The sequence below is a fragment of the Callospermophilus lateralis genome, chromosome 2 (assembly GCF_048772815.1).
Source record: "Callospermophilus lateralis isolate mCalLat2 chromosome 2, mCalLat2.hap1, whole genome shotgun sequence".
Classification (NCBI taxonomy): Eukaryota; Metazoa; Chordata; class Mammalia; order Rodentia; family Sciuridae; genus Callospermophilus; species Callospermophilus lateralis.
In genome coordinates, this window is record NC_135306.1 from 63,352,903 (window position 1) to 63,374,426 (window position 21,524).

At 35.7% G+C, this 21,524-nt stretch overlaps 1 protein-coding gene across 3 annotated transcripts in view; it reads left to right on the plus strand.

Moving 5' to 3' along the window:
• Spata6l (spermatogenesis associated 6 like) overlaps positions 1-21,524 on the plus strand; it is a 52,514-nt gene that overhangs the window by 20,678 nt on the left and 10,312 nt on the right. For 2 of the 3 annotated variants that reach the window (XM_076846010.1, XM_076846011.1), the window contains exons 3-8: positions 10,926-11,050; positions 13,510-13,587; positions 15,608-15,847; positions 17,529-17,631; positions 20,341-20,375; positions 21,135-21,322. In XM_076846010.1, coding sequence (XP_076702125.1) covers positions 10,926-11,050; positions 13,510-13,587; positions 15,608-15,847; positions 17,529-17,631; positions 20,341-20,375; positions 21,135-21,322 — 769 coding nt within the window. Of the gene's footprint in view, positions 1-1,409; positions 1,452-10,925; positions 11,051-13,509; positions 13,588-15,607; positions 15,848-17,528; positions 17,632-20,340; positions 20,376-21,134; positions 21,323-21,524 lie in introns of all 3 variants that reach the window. The other variant, XM_076846012.1, reaches the window with a different exon arrangement.

Sequence of the window (21,524 nt, forward strand, 5' to 3'; positions counted from 1 at the left end):
ATAATAAAGTTTTATTTTATGTTTTAATTTATATAGTCATTGGTACACTGTCTTAGGTAAGATAAACTTTTATGTTAATGCATCACAATTAGATTTTGAATTTTTAAGATGAAAAGTACTCTTTTTTTTTTTTTTTTTGGTGGTACTAGGGATTGAACCCAGGGCCTATGTGCATGCAAGGCAGGCACTCTACCACCGACTAAGCTATGTCCCCAGCCCCCCATTTTGATGCTCTTATGAAAACACTTTTTCTTTTTTTGGTACCAGAGATTTAACTCAGGGGAACTTGACCACTGAGCCACATCCCCACCACTATTTTGTATTTTATTTAGACACAAGGTCTCACTGAGTTGCTTAGTGCCTTGCCATTGATGAGGGTTGCTTTGAACTCTTGATCCTCCTGTCTCAGCCTCCCCAGCTGCTGAGATTACAGGCCTGCATCACCGCACCAGGCATGAATACACTTTTTTTTTAAGTATTTATTTTTTACTTGTAGTTGGACACAATACATTTATTTTGTTTATTTTTATGTGGCGCTAAGGATCAAGCCCAGGGCCTCACATGTGCTAGGCGAGCACTCTACCGCTGAGCCACAACCCCAGCCCTCATGAATACACTTTTTTTTTTTTTTTAAAGAAAGAGTGAGAGAGAGGGAGAGAGAGAGAGAATTTTTCAATATTTATTCTTTAGTACTTGGCGGACACATCCTTGTTCGTATGTGGTGCTGAGGATCGAACCCGGGCCGCACGCATGCCAGGCGAGCTCACCACTACTTGAGCCGCATCCCCAGCCCCATGAATACACTTTTAAGAGACAAAATATTACATGTTTTGTCTGTACTTTCCTGGAGTTGAAACGATATTTTTATAACTCAGATATTCTTATTCTACTCCCTCAACTTATTGACACCTGAGACCTTGCTGGTGTGGCACTAATTTTTAATTATAATTGTTCCTTGATATCCATGGGAAATTGGTTCCAGGACCTCAAAGAATCCCAAAACCCACCAATACTCAATTTCCTTATAACGAATGATACAGTATTGACTTATAACCTATACCCACCCTCCAATATATTTAAATCATAGCCATATTACTTATAATATCTAACACTTTAAATGCAGTGTAAATAGTTGTTATTCTGTATTGTTTGGGGAATAATGACAAGAATATGTCTGTACATGTTTAGTACTGATGCATTTTTAGAAATATTTTCTATCCGCAGTTGGTTGAATATGTGGATGGGGAACCTATGGAAATAGAACCTATAAATATGGAGGGCTAGCTGCATTATTGTTATTAATAATGTAAATGGAGTGTTATGGTAGTTTAATTTATAAAATTAAAACATTTAATAAAAAACTCTGACAATTTTTTGAAGTATTAAAATTCCACTGTTTTCCTTTTTAGGCTTCCTAGCCAGGTTTGAGTTAATACAGCTAGTGCCTCCAGGTAATGTGCCAGAAATGCATTTCTACACCAACTTAATTTAAGAGGATTTTTACATGACAAAAAGGGGGCTGGCATTTAAACACTGAGCCTTTATATAACACATAACTTCTTATGCTTATATGTTATATATGTGACCTTACTGTGTTTTTCTCTTTGAGATTTAGTTGTCTCATTCATAAAATTAGAGGATAGCTGTTATATCTTGGGGTTGTGGTGAGAATTAAAAGTATATATGGAATCAGCCAAAGGTGTCTTATCAATGGATGAATGGATAAAGAAAATGTGGTATATATGCACAATGAAGTTTTATTCAGCCATAAAGCAAAATGAAATTATGACCTTTGCAGGAAAATAAATGGAACTAGAGACCATCTTTTTCAGAGAAACAAGTCAAATTCAAAAAGTCAATGGTCAGTTGTATGTTTTCTCTCATGTATAGAAGCTAGAAAGGAAAAAGGAAAACAAAGGTCGGGGTGGATCTCCTAAAAATCAAAGGGCGATCAGTAGACCAAAGGGAGTAAGGGGTGGGAGGCAGAGAGGGAGAGGGGAAAAGTTAGGAAGTGATATTAGCCAAATGATATTGTTATATTGTGTGCATGTGTAAATATGTAATAACAAATTCCATCAATATGAATAACTATAATGCATCAATAAAAATGTAGAAAAAAGTTTTTAAAAAGTGTACATAATATATACTTCTCCTCTGCCAATCTATTGACAATTCCAGGACATTTTTTGTCACCCCCGAAATAAACCCCATACACAGCAGTTATTCCTCATTCCCTCTTCCGTCCAGCCCCTGAGCACTGCTCATCTACTTTATGTCTCAATTGATTTGCCAATTCTAGAATTTCATATAAATGGAAAGCTACACTATGTGGCTTTTTAGGTCTGGATCTTTCATTTAGCCTAATATTTTCAAGGTTTAGGCATGTTGTAACATGTATCAGAGCTTAATTCCTCTTTATGCCCAAATAATACTCTTGTATACTCACCATATTTTGTTTATACATGTATATGTTGATAAACATTGGAGTTGTTTCCACTTTTGGGAGATTATAAATAGTGTTGTTATGAACATTCACATACACATCATTGTGTATTTCTTTTAGTTCTCTTGGTGAGTGTGGGTTTTCTACATTATACAATAATTCTGTCAAACTTTTTGGGAAACTGCCAAACTGAGTATGGTTTTTCAACATTTTTAGATGGTTGAATAAAAATTTTCAAGAGAAGAATATTTAGTAATGTGAAAATTATATGAAATTCAGATTTTATCATCTAAAAGAAAGTTTTACTGGAACATAGCCACATTCATGTTTAAGTATTGCTTGTAGCTCTTTCACAGCACAGTGACAGAGTTGAGTAGTTGTAACCAGATGGCCTGCAAAGCCTAAAATATTTACTATCTGTTCCTTTATAGAAAAAGTTTGTGACCCCTCTGCTACAATCATGGGACTCTAGGAGGAACCTATTCTCTGATGCTTTTGCATTGTGTCTTGAGACCTGAGCTAGTGAGAGAGGGTACAACCAGCTAATCTCATAAATAGTCTTTGAGCATGGCTCTGTGATTTTAGGGCTTTATATCTCTGTAGTGTGTGTGTGTGTGTGTGTGTGTGTGTGTGAGAGAGAGAGAGAGAGAGAGAGAGAGAGAGAGAGAGAGAGAGAGAAAGAGACAGAGAGAATCTAAAACCCAGAAAATTCTCTTGTGATCTTTGATCTTTGCTATTTACACATTTCTGTTTTTTTCTTTCCTGAGATGAAAATAACTTCATAGTCTTTACTTACAAAAAGTATCCAAAAATCACATCATCCTGAAAGAACCCTTAAGCATGTTTCTTGGTATTTCTCTGTGATTAGAGCACATTGTTACAGACTTTTTATATGTGTTATATACATATTCTATTCTTGTTAAAAAGTCAAACTCAAAAAGTCAGTGGTCAGTTGTATGTTTTCTCTCATGCATAGAAGCTAGAAAGGAAAAAGGAAAATTAGATTTTCCTCATTTTATGTCCCTGTTTCATTGTCTTTTTTTTTTTTTTTTTTTTTTTCCTTTTTTGGTACTGGAAATTGAACCCAGGGACATTTAACCACTGAGCCACATACCCAGCCCTTTTTATTTTTTATTTTGAGACAGGGTCTCACTAAGTTGCTTTGGGTCTTACTAAGTTGCTGAGGCTGGTCTTGAACTTGTGATCCTCCTGCCTCAGTTTCCAAGTCGATGGAATTTCAGGTGTACACCACTGTGGCCATTGCCAGGTTCACTTTTTTTTTAGTTTCCACATCAGAGAGAGAAACTATAACACTTTTCTTTATGTGTCTGACTTATTTCTCTTAGCATGATGCCATCCAGTTTCATTCATTTTTCCTGCTAATGACAGAATTTCATTAAGTCTGAATAATATTCCATCATTTCTAATGATAATCTATTCCTTGATTTTTGATAGCCATGAAAACCTTAATTAATTTACTTATGTGTTTTTAAAGGGCTATAAACAGAATATCTGCAATATTTTGGGTTGGGTTTTCTTATTCTACCTAGTTCACCTAGTTACCCATAGTTTATAATTTTTCAATATCTATTTTTCCATAGTGTTATCCTTACATTTTATTGAGCATTTAGATTTTGTCTTTCACATATTTATAAAAATTATTTTTCCTTGGTTTATTTATGAAGAATAGAATTACTAAATTAAACTGTGCCTTGTGAATCTGGGGTTAACTGATCAGCCATAAGATTCACTGCTACATCCGCATCTACAAAGCAGAGCATACCCATTCCCCAGATCCAGCAGATAATAAGGTTCAGCTGAATATTGTCATTTGGATTTACTGTGTTTACAAATTGTATAATAATTTGTTTTTTTAGATTGAGTTTTTAATTTGTTCTAATTAGTCATACATGACAGTAGAATGCATTTTGACACTTTATACTTAAGTGGAGTATAACTCCATAATTCTTTTGTTTGTACATGATGTAGTTATACAGGTCATGTAATTATATACGCACATAGGGTAATAATGTCCAATTCATTCTACTATCGTTCCTACAATAATTTCTTTAAGATATATTTTACCATGTTTTATAGTCCCTTTTAAAAAAAGATGATTTGTGAAAATCCTACATTTGAAATTGGCTTCTTAAAAATTTCCATTTTACCATATTGTGAATTGTTTGCTTCCTTTTCTTCTATATGAAGTGACTGTCAATGTCCTTGATTAATTGAGGTGTTTGGTTGCAAGTTCCTGACATTTTGACCTATGTCTTTAGTTAGTTATAGTCAATACATATATATTTCCTCTTTTTTGATTCAGTGTTTTGGTATTTTACATCCTTTTTCTTAAGAGAGCATGAGAGAGGGAAGGTGAACCTGGCAGATGCCTCAGCTAAAGAATGGGGGCAGTGGAGGATTTTGAGTGAGGATCATATTCCTACCCATAATGATATATCACCAGAGCAAGTCAAGGGCCCCTGTGAAGTGATGTAGACCCAGGCAGCTATCGTTCTTTCTTCTACTTCTTGGTCAGCCCCTGCAAACAGAAAAGAACCCCACTCTGTCTGAATTTAGGGATAGACACTCTTGGATATGTCGTTACTTTTTAAGACAGACAGAACAGAGCCAGATAGATGCCTCCTACCTGCTGTTCAGAAATTCTTAGTGAAGGTTTTTCAGCCAAAAAGTGACAGGCTAAAATCAGGCCATTGAGTTTTTTTCCATAAGTTTTTTTTCTTACTTAACCTAATTTTATGTTCAAACATATATCACTGCTAAGTGGCAAGTTATATTTTAATATACTAATAAGGTAGAAGTATGCTTATTTTGGTCTTATTTAATTTTGCATGAATTAAAAATTAAAAATTACCTAAATACCTCACTGTACAAAATTTAATTAACATAGAAGTATATAGACTCATTCATCAACAACTCCTAACAGATACTTCACTAATAATTAGTTGCATATGTTTTTAGATCTTTTAAAATGCATTTGGTATATATCATGCATTTAGTATATTTAATATATTTAACCAACCTTAAAATAACACATGCACACACCTCTACATACTGAATATGTGAGGTGCACACTATATTTTTGTAGATGTGGTGTATGTTAAATATATGTGCATTTTGCAACTTGCTTTTAAAATTTAATTCATGTTGAACCGCTGCATATTTTTTATGTAACCAAAATCCATTTTTGAGAAGGCTACAAAAATAGTTGTCTGTAAATAATGATGACTGGAGAATATTTAAGCTGAGTGCATCCATACTGGTTCTAACTCACAAGTTATGCAAAGTGGGAGCCTTATTATGCTTGTTTTCTTTTTGTTCACAATCCTCCAATTTCAGATTATAATTTTAGTGGAATTAAGTTTAAATTACAAAATAACAATTTCACTCAGCTACAGATGCCATGCAGATTAACTGATTAATTGTTCAGCATATGTTATTGAGGGTATACTTCACATGTGTCTACCCTGTGCCAGTCTTTCTGGTATGATACTAGTGACTCCAGGCACTAATTGGAGGTAGTGAGCCCTCTGGATCTGCTAGTCCTTGATACTAACCTCTTGCTTAAAGTCTTGTGTGGGCTGCACTGTGGGGTCACACAGGCTACATTTAGACCAATTTTTCTTTGGCTGATTTGTTATCTTGCTGTATTTTGCTGTATATAGTACTTTATTGTTTGATACTTTTTGCTTCTCTTTCACTTAACCATGGAAAGACATTTTACCATTAGAATAGGAATACAAATAGTGTTACTAAGATTTGCATATGGCTTTATGCTAAAGAATGAAGAAGTCCAGTGATTTTGCTTTAAAAAATTAATGATCCCTTTGGCTCTTAGTTTACAAAGATGGGAAAAAAACTATGGACACAGGGGGGCAGTGTAATCCTGTTTGACAGTGAGCTCAGTACTTTTTATTAATCTCCTAAGCAAATACCTTGTCTTTGGGTAATCCACGTATATTCAGTATAACTGTAAAATCCTATTTTAATGGGCACCCATTTACTTAATCAGAGCTTGATTTTATACTTCACCAGTTGTGTTCACTAGGTGCCAGCACGGAAAGTAGTTTCTATGAAAGTCAATTACTGGGAGTAAAGAGATAAAGAGGAGGTGGGAAACAGGTGGGAAGGTGAGTATAATTCTAAGATTAGTCTTCAGCTTCGTTTACTTCATTTACTTTGTTTGCCTCAGCTGAACTGCTTTTGAATTCTTACTTTGCCATGTGGGCATCATGAAATGTCTTAAATTCTGAGAGCTTCAGTTTCCCTGTCTGTAAAGAGAGAATCAAATGATATTCTCTCTCTAGAATCATATTGTCAATTCTGATATGCTCTATAAATGTTAAAGATTTATAAAACCAATGTTATTAAAATTATTGTTCTTCTTAAAGACCCATTCATTTCCCTTTTTTTTTTTTTTTTTTTTGGTTAGATGATGCTACTATCTATGCCATTAGCCTATGGAGAACACTGAGTTCTTTCAGACACTTCATTTGTCCTGAGACTTGCTCAGCCTGTGAATGAGTTCATTATTTATAACTTTGACTCTTGTTGTAACTTCCCCTTAATATGCTGACATTTTCACACTTGGTGGCAGTTTGGGTGTCTGGAAAATGACCAAACCAGAGAAACTGTATTAAGAAGCTTTATAGCCTTCTATTTATTTTTCTAAATTGTTTCAGTCTATTTTTTAAAAAATATTTATTTTTTAGGTGTAGATGGACACAACACAATGCCTTTATTTTTATGTGGTGCTGAGGATCGAACCCGGGTCCCGCCCGTGCTAGGCAAGCTCTCTACCACTGAGCCACAATCCCAGCCCCTTGGTCTATTTTTAATCTTATTATTCTGAATGTAGTAGATGAGCTCACTTCCACTTCTTTGACCTCGTATTTGAATCTAAATTCTTGCTGCATATAGAAATAATAATTTAGTTTTGTCATTTTGGATGCAGTGACAAGAACTAGCTGACAACATTTGAAAGGTAAGAGGACAAAGGAAAAGCCTTTTTCAAACCCACATCTAGGTATTTGTTCCCATCAGGAATGTAACCATGTTCACAGAGACCAGAGTAGCGCTGGGACAACCCTTAGGCAGGTTTTGGGGGGCAATCATGACAATGACAGGTAATGTCAGATGCTCTGCTTCATGTTACATGTGTTTTGTCATTGTCCTTACAGTACCCCTAAGATTAGGTAACTAGGATGATTTGTATATTTACCTAAAGAGAAAGCTGAAGTTATAACATTTGCATAATTACCTAGGGTCACATAGCTGATAGGTGGTAAAGCAGGGATTTGAAGCCAACTTTTACTGACTCTGGAACCTGAGTTTTTATCCAGTGGGCCACAGTCTTCAGTAGACAGCTGCTTTTGTGTTGCTAGTGATAGGGAAGGAAACTGGTACACCACTTCCCATTTTTATGTTGTACTTCATTGTTCAGTTGGAGGAAGAGTCTGTTTTGGGCCAACAAGGGTGGAGAGGTCACCCCTGTCACAGAGAACACTCTAAAGGGAGCACTGATGAAAAAGGAGGCTGGGATAAGACTAGTAAATGAAGCAGAAGACTGATCTCAGAATTGTACTCACCTGCCCACCTGTCTCCTCACCTCCTCTTTATCTCTTTACTCCCAGTAATTGACTTCCATAGAATCTACTTCTTTTCACTCCTGGCACTTATAAATCTTTTTTTAAAAAATGTTTTTTAGTTATACACGGGCACAATATCTTTATTTTGTTTATTTATTTTTATGTGGTGCTGAGGATTGAATCCAGTGCCTCAAATGTGTGAGGCAAGTGCTCTGCTATGGAGCCACAACCCCAGCCCAGCACTTATAACTTTTAACTATACATTTATTTTTTGAGGTTTTGATGCATTAATTTTAAATATATTATTTTTAATGTTTTAGTAATATTTAATGTATTAGCACTTGCGGACTACAGACTCCAGAAGGGCAGGATTTGTGTTTATCTTGTTCACCTTGGCACATAGTAGGTGCTCAACAAATATTTCTTGAATCATGAATGAAAAAAATCATTGAAAAATGAATGTAATCCCATCTACTTGGGAGACTGAGATAGAATTGAAAATTTAAGTTCAGACTGGGCAACTCAGCAAGACCCTGTCTTAAATTAAATTAAATCAAATCAAATAGGACTGGGGATACAGCTCAGTGGTAGAGTGTCCCTGGGTTAAGTCCACAGAACCATATACACAAAAAACTCATTCATTTTCTTGAATGAATATGAGGATTACATTTATCAAGTATTCACTGTGTTAGAATTATGTTGTTCTGTAGTTCTGAAGGCAGCATCCAGTATGCTATACTTTACTGTTCTTCTCTGAACATCTTTGGAATTCAGTTTTAAAATGTTTGTCTTTAGGGCTGGGGTTGTAGCTCTGTGGTAGAGCGCTTGCCTTGCATGCATGAGGCCCTGGGTTCGGTCCCCAGCACCACATAAAAATAAACAAATAGAAATAAAGATATTAAAAAAGTTTGTCTTTAACGATAATTCAAGGGGTCTGTCAAAGATGCTGACATTGTGACTCCTTTTTAGAGATGATTGTCTTAGTCTTCCCTGTAATTGTTGAACTGCCCTGAGTTCACACCTTTCTAGGGGCAGCCCTGTCAATAGAATAGTGAACAGAAAAGACAAAGGAAGCAGATCATGAATAAATACATGAACAACGACAACAACAGTGATAAATATGATATCAAAATAAAATATCAAAAATAAAATAGAGTGATGTAATGTGGAACACTCCTTTGGGCTGAGTTGCTAACTTTCTGATGAGATGATACTTAAAGTCAAGTCTATCATTTGATAGGAGGGAGCCAGCCATTCAAGGGTCAGGGGGAGGAATACTACAGGGAGAACAGTAGGACAAAATTCTGTAATAGAGGCGAACTTAGTATGTTTTAGGGACAGCAAGGATGGGCAGCAGTGATGACAGGAAACAACCCAGGGGGAGGGTAATAAATAAAGTAGGAGAAGGTGACAAGAGGCCTAATTATGTAGAGTCTTGAAGGCTGGGGTAAGTTGCTTAAGTTTTATTTTAATATTTGGGAAGACTATTGGAAGGTTTTAAGCAGATGAAAGGCACAGTTTGATGTACTTAAAATAACACAGAGTGTGGAGAATAGGTTTCGTGGGCGATGGAAGCCGGGGGATCACCTAGGCGGCCATAGCAGTGACCCAGGAGAGGTTAAGGGGTGGGGCATGGAGTTAGGGTGGTAACTATAAAGATGAAGCAAAGGAAGCAGATTTTAGATTTACTTTGGAGATAGAGTCAACAGAACTTGCTAATGGAGATCTGAATTTTGGGGGGAAAATATGACTTCTGGTTCGGACCTGTTAAGATGAAGAAACTATAATGCATTTAGGATGAAGCTTGAAAGATGAATAGGATCTCAACACAATGAGAAGGAAGGAATAGCATAATCTGTGGGGAATACATTGCAGAGGAGGGAAGATTGAGGGAAGATTCATCATCAGTTGTTGTGGATCATAAGCTGGATCATGTCTGGGAAGGCAAGTGGAAAGAAAATCAATATAATATTCCAACCGTAATATAAGGGAAAAATAAAAGGACAGATGTTTATAATAAAATGATATGCATATCAGTACATAAAACTGAGCATAGTGAGGTATTTAAATGTGACATGGTTTTCAAAATGCTAGACAGGTCTTGATGAAGATTCAAACAATACAAAGTAAAATTTTTCCTTGATATATGCTATACCGGCATTCTTAGAAAATTCAGTTTCTTTTAAAATCACACAAAAAATACTTAGTACTTATATGTAACATAGATTTAAGGTCTTGGCTCAGATATTCATCAGGCAATTTTTAGCCTGAAAGAATGTCTTATAGGACTATAGAAAATCATGCAGATAGCCCATTGTCCAAGAGGCAGGAGTATTGTGAACACTGCAGGACACCTTACCACCTTTGGCTCCTGCCCATAAAATGCCTCACAAATGACCAGAATGTCCCTGGAGTTGATGCTGCCCCTTATGAGAACCACAGGTTTAGCTGTTCTCTGGGCCAGTGGCACCCTGTATGGCAGACAATGAACCCAATCTAAATAAGTAACCTTTGTGTATGCAGGGGTGTGTCTGCCTTGTTCCTATCTATTCCTGGGGTGTGGCCAAGGTTTGTCCTTGGTAAATATTTGGTGAGGGAAAGAATGAAAGGATGGTTGGAAAGATAGGTTCTCTTCTTTGTTCTGTTTTGTGGAGCAACCCTTTAGTCTCTTTAATCTGTTATGACTTGAGAGAATTGTTAAACATTATCCATGAGATAACAAAATAGTAGAAATTATTTTCCCCTTGAAAAACAAGTGCTGGTACCAAAATGTCTATTTTTACTTATTTGCATCTCTGCCATAGTCTGTCTGAACTTTTATTTTGCTGAACGTGGGTGAAGATACACATATTTGTGCTTTTCTCCTTCTTTTCTAGTGTGGGAAGAGTTGGCCTACTATGAAGAAAACACACGAGATTTTCTTTTCCCTGAGCCCAAGTTGACACCTTCACATCCTGGAATACACAGAGAGGTGCTTATGAAGACAGCCATAGGTTTTCCAGTAAGTGATCTTGCTCATCTGGGCTTCTATTGGGAGAGAAATTCTTGCAACATGAACATTTTATTCTCAACAGTGTTGATCTTGGACAGATAACTTTATCTTGCTTAGTACCTCACTGCTGTTCAGTGGCCCTGTTTAGATGCCCTGCTCAAGATACCAAATTATACTTATTTCTACCATTGATCTGATGGTGGAAGTCTTATTATCCATTCAGGCTAAATCATTGACATAGTTGCATTATCACATAGCTATACAAGCAAATTGATATCTCAACAACTTCTTATTGTAGATTAACAGAAAGATTTATTTAGTCATAGCAATTATGACTAAGTAAAGAAGCAATAGTGGTAATGTTATCTCTCATTTATTTTGTGCCTTCAACTTTTTATGCATAATATTTTTCTCCTAACATCTCTCAAGTTAGCCGAGGCAGATCTTATGGCCTTTATTTAACAGAGGGGAAATTGACAGAGGCCCACTAATTGTTATTACTGAAGGATCTTTCTTTTTTGTGTGTGTGTTTTGGTTTTTTGTTTGTTTGTTTTTGGTACTAGGGATTGAACCCAGGGATGCTTAACCACTGAGTTATATCTCCAGCCATTTTTATTTCTATTTTGAGACAAGTAGCTCAGGGCCTCACTAAGTTGCTAAGCTTGACTTTGAACCTGTGATCCTCCTGCCTCAGCCTCCTGAGCCCCTGGGATTATAGGCATACGCCACCGTGCCCAGCCTAATGTCTGTATCTTTAAGCCCTTCAATATTTTTGAGATTTTGGCAAATATTACTGAAACTATTTTTTCTCCTAACATCATTATCTTGTATCAATTATACTCATGGTCTTATGATATGCTTGCCTTTATTATGGTGAGTTACTGGGATATCGCTTTTCAGAAATTAAAAGGGAATAAAATTAAAAGGGAATAAATTAAAAGGGAATAAAACTTAGAGAAACTCTTATATTGCCCAAATTCTCTGTTAAATAAAAGTCTTTTGTTTTGTTACATGGGATTGAACTCAGAGACACTTAACCACTAAGCCATGTCTCCAGCCCTTTTTAATCTTTTATTTAGAGACAGGGTCTCACTAAGTTGCTTAGGGCCTCCCTAAAGTGGTGAGGATGGCTTTGAGATCCTCTTGCGTCAGCCTCCCATGCCACTGTACAAGTCATCTTTAAACACTGGGCTGGAATCCAGCAAAGTATCGAGACAAGGAAAAACACACTATCTTATGTTTTTCACATTATCTGTTTAACTTTATGGGCATAAACAGAAAGAAGGACCTGTAAGATGCTGTGTTTATAGTTATTTATAAATGTACATAATCATCAGAGAAGGAATTTTAAAAATGTATGGAAATAGTTTCTTATAATTACATTAATTCTATCAATTCTTACAATTACATTAATCGCACTATATTTTAAACAGTTTGTAAAAAAGAAGGGCTCTGTTTCTCTCAAATATTCCAAAAAACAAAATAAAAACCGTGGCTGAAGTTTTAATGATAGCTCTTGTTCATTGTGTGCTCACTAGATAGCAGGTACTATGCTGAACTCATTACATGGATTTTCTCGTTAAAACCTTCTTCACCTTGTGAGCACTTTGTTCTGCTATTCTTTTTCCTATTGTGTGGATGGAAAGCTGGTTTAGGGGGGTTTCAGAAATGTACTGAAGATCATAGAGCTGGTGAGTAGTAGATCAGGGGTTCTTATGTTTCATTGTTGGCACTCTTAATGCATGATGCTAATTCTCTTGTATTTATTACAGCCCACTTCTACTTTTTTCCATTAACATTATAGGAAGTTATTCACTTTATTCTCTTAATTTATCAATTCATTAATAATTAGATTTCTCTCCTTTACTAAATGGGATTTTTTTTTGTATTTCCATATATATGTATTTTAAATTTCACTTGGTACTTTAACAGTCTTCTAGACAGTATGGTAATGAGGAAAAATAGCAGCATCAGTTTAGGAAACAAAATTCATTTTGAGTTTGGAAATAATTCTGATGAACATGAATATTTGATATAAGATATAAAACAAGTTTTTCAAAGACAGGAAAAGAGAATCTTTATCTATCCCTCCTTCTAGTAATCTCATTCAATTTCATTGTCCCTTGATAAACAGAGTAACTAATAGCATAGACACTGGATAAGTTATTCAAACTGTATATTAGTTTAATCATCTACTAATGGAGATCCTATTAGGACCTGCTTCATGGGGTTATGTTAGGATTAGAGGAGTTAATATTTTCAAAATAATTAGTTCTGGATCTAGTAAATAATACATATTATGTAAGTCTTTAGCTATTCTTATTATGTATATATTTTAGATAATATATGTGGATTATGCCAACCACAGAAGGGCAATTAGGTTCTTGCATGATTTCAAGTTAGGATGAGATATGGAAAGAACTGTTTCTAGTAATTTAATTGATTCTCTTATGCTATTTTATTTTTAGGGCATTGCTCCCAAACTAGAGTTTTCTACAAGGACAGCCATCCGAGAATGTATGTTTCTGCATAGAAACAGATTTCATGTAAGTATAATCAAAAGACAGCAATAGAAATGACAGAATTTTTTCCACAAACTTAAATTTTAAATGCAACTGAACAAATAGAAACCTGTAAAGTTTTTTGCTAGATTTCTATATTCGCACTGTTCGCTCAGCCTATCACATTAGAGTGGATATGTTTGGCATGTATTTGGTATGGTGTAGAAGTGGATAATTTAGACATTAAAATCACAAGTTTGACATAATCGATCAGGTATTGTTCTGTTTGTTTGTTGATCTTGTGAACATTTTGTTTTTTAATTGATTTTTTAAAAAATAAATGACAGCAGAATGCATTACAATTCTTATTACACATATCCAGTACAATTTTTCATATCTCTGTTTGTATATAAAGTATATTCACACCAATTCATGTCTTTATACATATACTTTGGATAATGATGTCTATCACATTCCACCATCCTTGCTAATCCCCTGTCCCCTCCCTTTTCCTCCCACCCCTCTACCCTATCTAGAATTCATCTATTCCTCCCATGCTCCCCCTACCAACCCCACTATGAGTCAGCCTCCTTTTATCAGAGAAAACATTTGTTTTTTGGGGATTGACTAACTTCACTTAGCATTATCTTCTCCAGCCCCATCCATTTACCTGCAAATGCCATGACTTTATTCTCTTTTATTGCTGAGTAATATTCCATTGTGTATATGTGCCACTTTTTTTTTTTTTTTTATCCATTCATCCACTGCAGAGCATCTAGGTTGGCTCCATAGTTTAGCTATTGTGAATTGTGCTGCTATAAACATTGATGTGGCTGTGTCCCTGTAGTATGCTGTTTTTAAGTCTTTGGGGGTATAGACCGTGGAGAGGGATAACCGGGTCAAATGGTGGTCTTGTGAACATTTTGTTTCCTTCTTTCTTCTGCTGAGGCTTAACTTCAGAGTTGCTTCTGCAGTCCATCTTCAGTAGGTATGAAGAGCTCAGGGCATCTGTGCTCATCACCTCCACACTACCATCTTTTTCACTCCTAATTTCTCTTCATCCTCATTTTTTTCAGACTTTCTTTTACCTTAATGCACATAGCCATTAGAAATTCTTTCTAGAACAGAATGGAGAAGAAATGAAGATAAAATGTAAAGCTTCTTCAAATACTTTAGGACAAGGTAGAAAAAAATTAATAGTAAAGTGCTTATCCCTAATCTCACAGTAGTCATAGAAAATACCTTGAAATTATGAACTACAGATTAAGGGGCACTATTAGAAGGGCCACTAATCTATGAAAATCTATCAGTTCTCACAGAATGGAGACCAGTAATTAATTTTAAGGACGGCATTAGCTACTTTCCCCCCACTATACTGGGGATTAAACCCAGGGGCATTGATTTATATCCCCAGTCCAATTTATTTTAATTTGAGATAGGGTTTCACTAAATTGCCCAGTCTGATCTAAACTTGCCATTCTCCTGCCTCAGCTTCCCTGGTAGCTTACAAGTGTGCCACCTTACCAGACACAGTAATTGCTTTTAAATTTCTCTTTATTAGTCCTCCATTTTCTCCAGTTTATTTGTGATATGTTCATGGCAATTTTTCAGTCTATCTTTTTCTTCCATTCTACCATTTTAACTTGCTTAACTTCCTTGTAGGTCTGCCTTCTAAATGTGAACTTTTAAAATGAATAACTAACAAAAGTATCACATTTATTTTAGAAAATGATAAAATACAGGTAAGAAAAAAGGGACAAGATAAAAACAAACATCACCTGTAATTCTTACCATTTAGAGATAAGCTTGAATTTAAAAAAATTATATTCAGTACACATACACATATATTTTTTTATTTTAAAAGATTTGAATCATACCATGTGCATATCATTTTGTACATTTTTCACTAGTATTTTTCAAAAGTTCAGTTAAATACTATTATATTCAGATTAAATTTTCTTTTATTGTAATATATATATGTGTGTGTATGTATATATATATATATATATATATATATATATATTTATTTATTTATTTATTTATTTATTTATTTATTTTACTTCAGGAAGAAAGATGTAAGTCACGAATGCCTTTATCCACATCACGTCGACCAGTGTTTCCCTTAAATAATAAAAAGAAAAAGCCAAAGGAGAATAGTCCTGATAGACAGCCCAGAGGCACTCAGCCCCGGACGCCCTCTCCATATTCCACCAGACGTTTCTTCCTTGACAAACCAGCTCAGATGAACCTTGGAAACAACTTCAAAATCTCTGAAGAAGGGAAGCCTCCTTTCGTGGTTAGACATGTGAGCCTAAAATTACTTTTTGGAATACTTTGGAATGGTCAGGATGTAGATGATGGTGTGAATAAAGGAAGGTTGGGCCATGAAAACAAATGAGTAGTGGTAAATAAAGAGGGAATTCAAATTAAGTAACAACTGTGAGTAAATTATCTTCTTTCTTAGAATAATTTCCAGGAAGCTCCTCTAAAGGTATCTTATACAGAGAACTTGCTTGGCAAATATCAACATCCCTATTTTTAATTAAAAAAAATTATTCCTAGAGCATATTTCAAGAGTTTGTGAACTGCTGGGAGTTGAAGATAGGCTGGTGTGTACTCTATCAATTCAAAATTGAAGTTTCATCAGTTAAGAAAACTGCTTTGGTTTTCTCAATGAGATTGTTGTCCCAGCAGCCATACTTTGAAGAGCAGGGAGAATATGTTTGTAGGAAGAAGCAAGGATATGCCATATTCACAGCCATTAATTAGAGGGACTTTAGGAAGTAGTGAGCAAGTTGCTTTAGTTCTCTGAATCTTTTTACAATTTTTAAATGTTGTACTATAAAAACAATGGAAAATATGACAAAGTTCAAGAAAATAAATTACCCATAGGCTCACTAACATAGTAAAATCATTATTTAATTTAATTTGGTTCATTTTCTCCATCTTTTTTGTATTCATAGGTTTTATCGAATTATAATTTTAGTGTATTTAGTGTATATACACCTTCATTTCCTGATATATTTTAGTTAGCATTGCTTTTTATTTATTTATTTATTTATTTGTGCCAGGGATTGAACAAGGGTTGTTTAACCATTGAGCCACATCCCAAACCTGCTTTTTTAATTTTTTATTTTGATACAGGTTCTTGCTTAATTGCTGAGGGCCTTGCTAGGTTGCTTAGGCTGGTTTTGAACTTGTGATCCTCCTGCCTCAGAGCTGCTGGGATTACAGGTGTGAGCTACCATGAACATTGCTTTAAAGAATTTTCTATATTATTTTATACTCCTCATAAACACCATTCCATGTTCTAGTTAGTGACTTATTCTCCAGAATATTAAATATTGATAATATGTTAAGTTGATATTAAAGTTGCTAGTTGAAATGTTTCTGTATTTGACATATATTTAGTGAGGCATGATAAGTCTGAAAGTCAAGGTTCTGTTAAGATGATGTTAAAGTAGTTAGTTTTTAGGAAGTCAGAAGTTACTGCTAGAAACTACCAAATAGACAACATACCTACAAATACTCTCAGACTGGAAGGGAATGTAGAAGGCTGAAATGTCACCTTGTGGCAATCTCTTGCTCTCAGAGAGGTCCCTGCCTGAGCAAGCAGTGTTCATACTATTTAGAAACATGAAATTCTGTCCTCTCTTTAAAAGATCAAAATAAAGCTTTGCTTGCTTCCTACTCTGCTCCATCTTATCAGTTATTAGAATGTAATTTGTGTTCAACTTTAGTTCCTTATGCTAACCTGTAGCCTGTATCCTCATGTTCTAGCTTCAATGAAGCCTCAGTGAAGACAAGGACAAACATTTTTTCTAACATACTTGGAGACTGTGATTTTTTTGTTTTTCAACTTTCTCTTTTCCGAGCTATCTAATCAATGATTGAGGAGGAGAAAGGCATTTTTAGGTAATAGGGATAATAGGGATAAGGGATAAAACCTACTTTAGATTGTAGTCTTATTTTTTCTTTATTTTCAGGTGGACAGTGCAAAGCCCTTTGGTGAAAATAGTTCAGAGCATCATTCACGAAAGTCTAGAAGAAAATCTAAGTTTCCAAACTTCCCATTTCCAATAAGAAGAGGTACTCAAGTTTCTTGTTACACCTGTACATATTCTTATGAGAACCAGTGCATGTGCATCCTACTTATTTTCTTTCATTTTGAGGAATCAAAAGTTACACTGGACACCATGGGCCTGACTATGAAGGACTCTCCATCTGTGATGTTCGCAGAGGTGTTCCCATGGAGCTGAGGCAGCCAAGCCATCAATTGTATAGTCCTCCTTCTATTGAAGGGGACTGTTCTAAGTATTATTGCCCACAAAGTATTGCATTTGTCCTTTGACAGAGCTGAAAAAGCAGACAGCAGTATATCTTGGTGTGAACTCCTTGCAAAGGCACCATTAATAGCTAACAAAAGCTATTTTGTCTGCCATTTTTTTCCAAGTGGGAAAGAGTAAAAGATTGATGGTGATCAGGAGATATAGCATTTGCTATACAAGATTCCCTATCAGTGAGGAGGGAGCCAACTCTATTTGAAGCAGTTTGGTTAAGGCAGGGATCTCAAAACTTTAGATTTCAGGACAGTTGTCCATTTTAAAATATTATTGATTATCCAAAGAGCTTTTGTTGAGGTGGATAATGTCTATCAATATTTAGCATGTTAGAAGTTAAAACTAAGACATTTAAGAAATATAAAACACTAACACAAATTCCATTAGCTATCAGCACAGTGATATTATGACATGTCATGGTAGCCTTTGTTAGGATTGTGAGAAAATAAAAGTGAAAAGAACAAATCACGGCTTAGTATTATTATGCAAACAATTTGACTTTGAAAATTGTTTAAAAGGTCTCTGGAACCCCTAGGGAGGTTCCTGGAGTACACATGAAGAATTGCTGGGTTAAGGCATTCCTGGGTGTCCTTTACCTTTTGACTTTGATTTGTGAGTCATGTCAATAGTGAAGGTCAAGGTAGCCAATTCAACCATTCAACCATTCCTGAACGTAATCAAAATTATTTGATTAGGAAGGGATTGTGGTGGTTCCTTTTCCCTTGTCTCCTGGTAGGACTCGTCTTATCCCATTCCTGACAATAGAGTTCTCTGTCTTAGGCTTAAAGTTTTGTACTCTTAGAGGGCTGCAGAGTCTTTTATGGCAACTCAGGCCAGTATTCTGAGATTATGGTGACTGTCTGATAGTAGCTGACCAAAGTCAGAGTATAGGGTTTGAAGCAGAAAGTGCTTCATCACCTCTGACATTTAATTTAAGTTCTGTGAATTGAAATCATCCACATGGCCTGTAAAAGCAGCACTGTCTTTCCTATTACAGTGAAATCAAGCAGAAGCAAATGTCCTTCCCTGGGAAGGACAAGTTGGGCTTAATGCTGGTTTGAATACAACAGGACTCATATATCACAAGGTCTCAGCCTTTGTCGTTTTTTTATCCTGGCAGGTGGAAAACTAAGGTTCTAGAAAAGTTACAGGATCCTTTTTTTCTAATAAGCCTCCATGTGATACTGATGCTGCTGGTCCATGGGCTGCACTTTGAGAAGCAAGGGAACAAAAACCAGCCCTCTGTGCAAGGAGTGCTCAAAATCAGTAGCAAGGGGGTTCCTAGGCCCCAGGGCAGGTTTGTGGCTATTGTTGCAAGGACCTTAGCACTGCCAATGCCCTGTCCAGCTCAGGGTGGCAGAGGAGAGCTCCTGGGATGAGATGAATATGCACATATTTGTGACTCAGAAGATATGAAAACTACCAGACTTTGAAAACTCTGTTTTTTAAAAGTCTTCCTTCTTTTCTTTTTTTTTTTTTTAAAGGTGTGGTGGTACATGCCTTTATTTTTTATTTTTTAAGATAGAGAGAGGAGAGAGAGAGAGAGAATGAGAATTTTTTAATATTTATTTTTTAGTTTTCGGCGGACACAACATCTTTGTATGTATGTGGTGCTGAGGATCGAACCCGGGTCGCACGCATGCCAGGCAAGCGCTCTACCGCTTGAGCCACATCCCCAGCCCCAAGTCTTCTTTCTTATTACCAGTGGCAAGGGGGAATTTTCCATCCAGGAAAGGTCCTTGTTACTGCCTAACCCCCAGTCACACTGGCATCAACATCATCTTATAAATATTTTATTTCAAAATCATTTTTTTCCCAGCCTGGAAAAATCCAACTTCACCTTAGTTTTCTCTATGTGAATTTATTACTTCACTTCCTATCATCCTTAGCATTTTTGGTATTCTATATACTTCTCATATTTATTTAGGGTGATAATGATTTCCATTGTTGCTGCTTTATATTTCTCTAAGCTCTTATGTATTCATTGTTTCAATTTAACATTTGTGTCTACCTTGGACAATATACTCAAGAGCTCCTGCATATAATCCTATAAAAACCAAAGAAAATGGCAGAAGAGGCAGAGTATATGAATTTTTTTAGACCCACATCACTTTTTTTTAGGTTCTGAGCATCTAGGCAAATATATTTTTTTCTGCATAAGGCTACATAGAGGTATTGAACTTATTGCTTCACTTTAGGTTTGCTTTACCTTAACCCTTCCCATACGTGGTGTCATTAAATTATAACCTCACTTTTGACTTCAAGAAGACAGAAATAGAATTGCAGTGACTAAATGGAGATTTAAAAGTGATAGTGTAATTTACAAGAGAGCATTTAAGTTCTTTAATAACTCATTCATGGTCTAAAATTTATATACTGCTGTGGAATAAATGTAACAGCAGTTTTAGGGCTAATGTTAATAATGAGTCATTCAAACACCTGTTCCTCTTTCTTCTAGCTTCTTCTCTTGACAGCATTGCAGCAAACGTAAAGGTAATTTTAGAAGTAGCATTTATAAAATGATTAATTTCCAGCTATCTTATGTCAATTACTGGGTTTTCTGCAATCAGTTGTGGAAATGTATTTCCAGTTAGTGCTGCTTATGTGGACTTGCTTTAGTTTAACTAGGGTTTATGCAAAAAGGTGCCCAAGCTCCACTGTACTCTTTTGCTTTGGGACTTTTTAGTTTCCTCTCCTCTTTTCAATTGTAGGATGAGTTACCTAGGATGGTGTATATAGGGGCCCAGTACCTACTTTATCAGTAGTGATTTTCATTGCTTTTTCTGTAATTGAATGTTTATACATAGAGGTGGTAAATCACTTGTTCTTGAAGTTTGGTTTGTCAAAGTGAAGGCTCAGACTTCTATGGTATGACTTGAAAATATATATGTGCAGAGCAAATTGAATATACTATGCTTCTTATGCCATAGCATTTAAAAAATTTGAATATATATATATATGTTTTCCAGACTAATAATCCCCCATCCTCAGAAATCAAAGTTCAAAGCATTAATTTATTTTGCCCTATTAATATATGCTAAACATACAGGCTATGGGTTATTTTTCCTTGACCTTGACTCCTGAGCATTTTGTCTCTATAGTCTTCTGCATTGCAGTTCCTCTTTCATTTGCAGGGACAAATATTTTATCATCTTACTCCCAGCTCTCTTCCTTGTCCCACCCCACCCCTGGCTCTAAATTAAGCAAACAAAACAAAAAAATAAAGAATAATGCACAACTATTGTCATTCAGGTTATCAAAGAGCCAGATGAACGGATTGTCTTAAGGAATGAATCATCATCAAGTTTAAATTCAAGTAAGTTTGGAAAGCCCTTGCCCAAGAACCAAGGGGATGCCGATTTCCACCGGGAAGCTTCACTTGCCACCTCCCAGCAATCCACCTCTACCAGCCCTCTGGATCAGCCCTTTCTCCGAGAAAGGTTAGCACTCATCTCTGCTTGAAGAGAGCACTGAGGTCTGGCAGCAGAAAAGCCCAGTCACTTCATTAGTTTGCTTTCTGAGGATACCTTGATATGAAAAAAAAAATGACTGTTCTTTTAAAAATTTACCCCAAAGTCAGAATTGAGCCTTTTCTCTTGCCTCTGGAAAACATCTCTAAGAAATGAATAGACAACTAAGTGG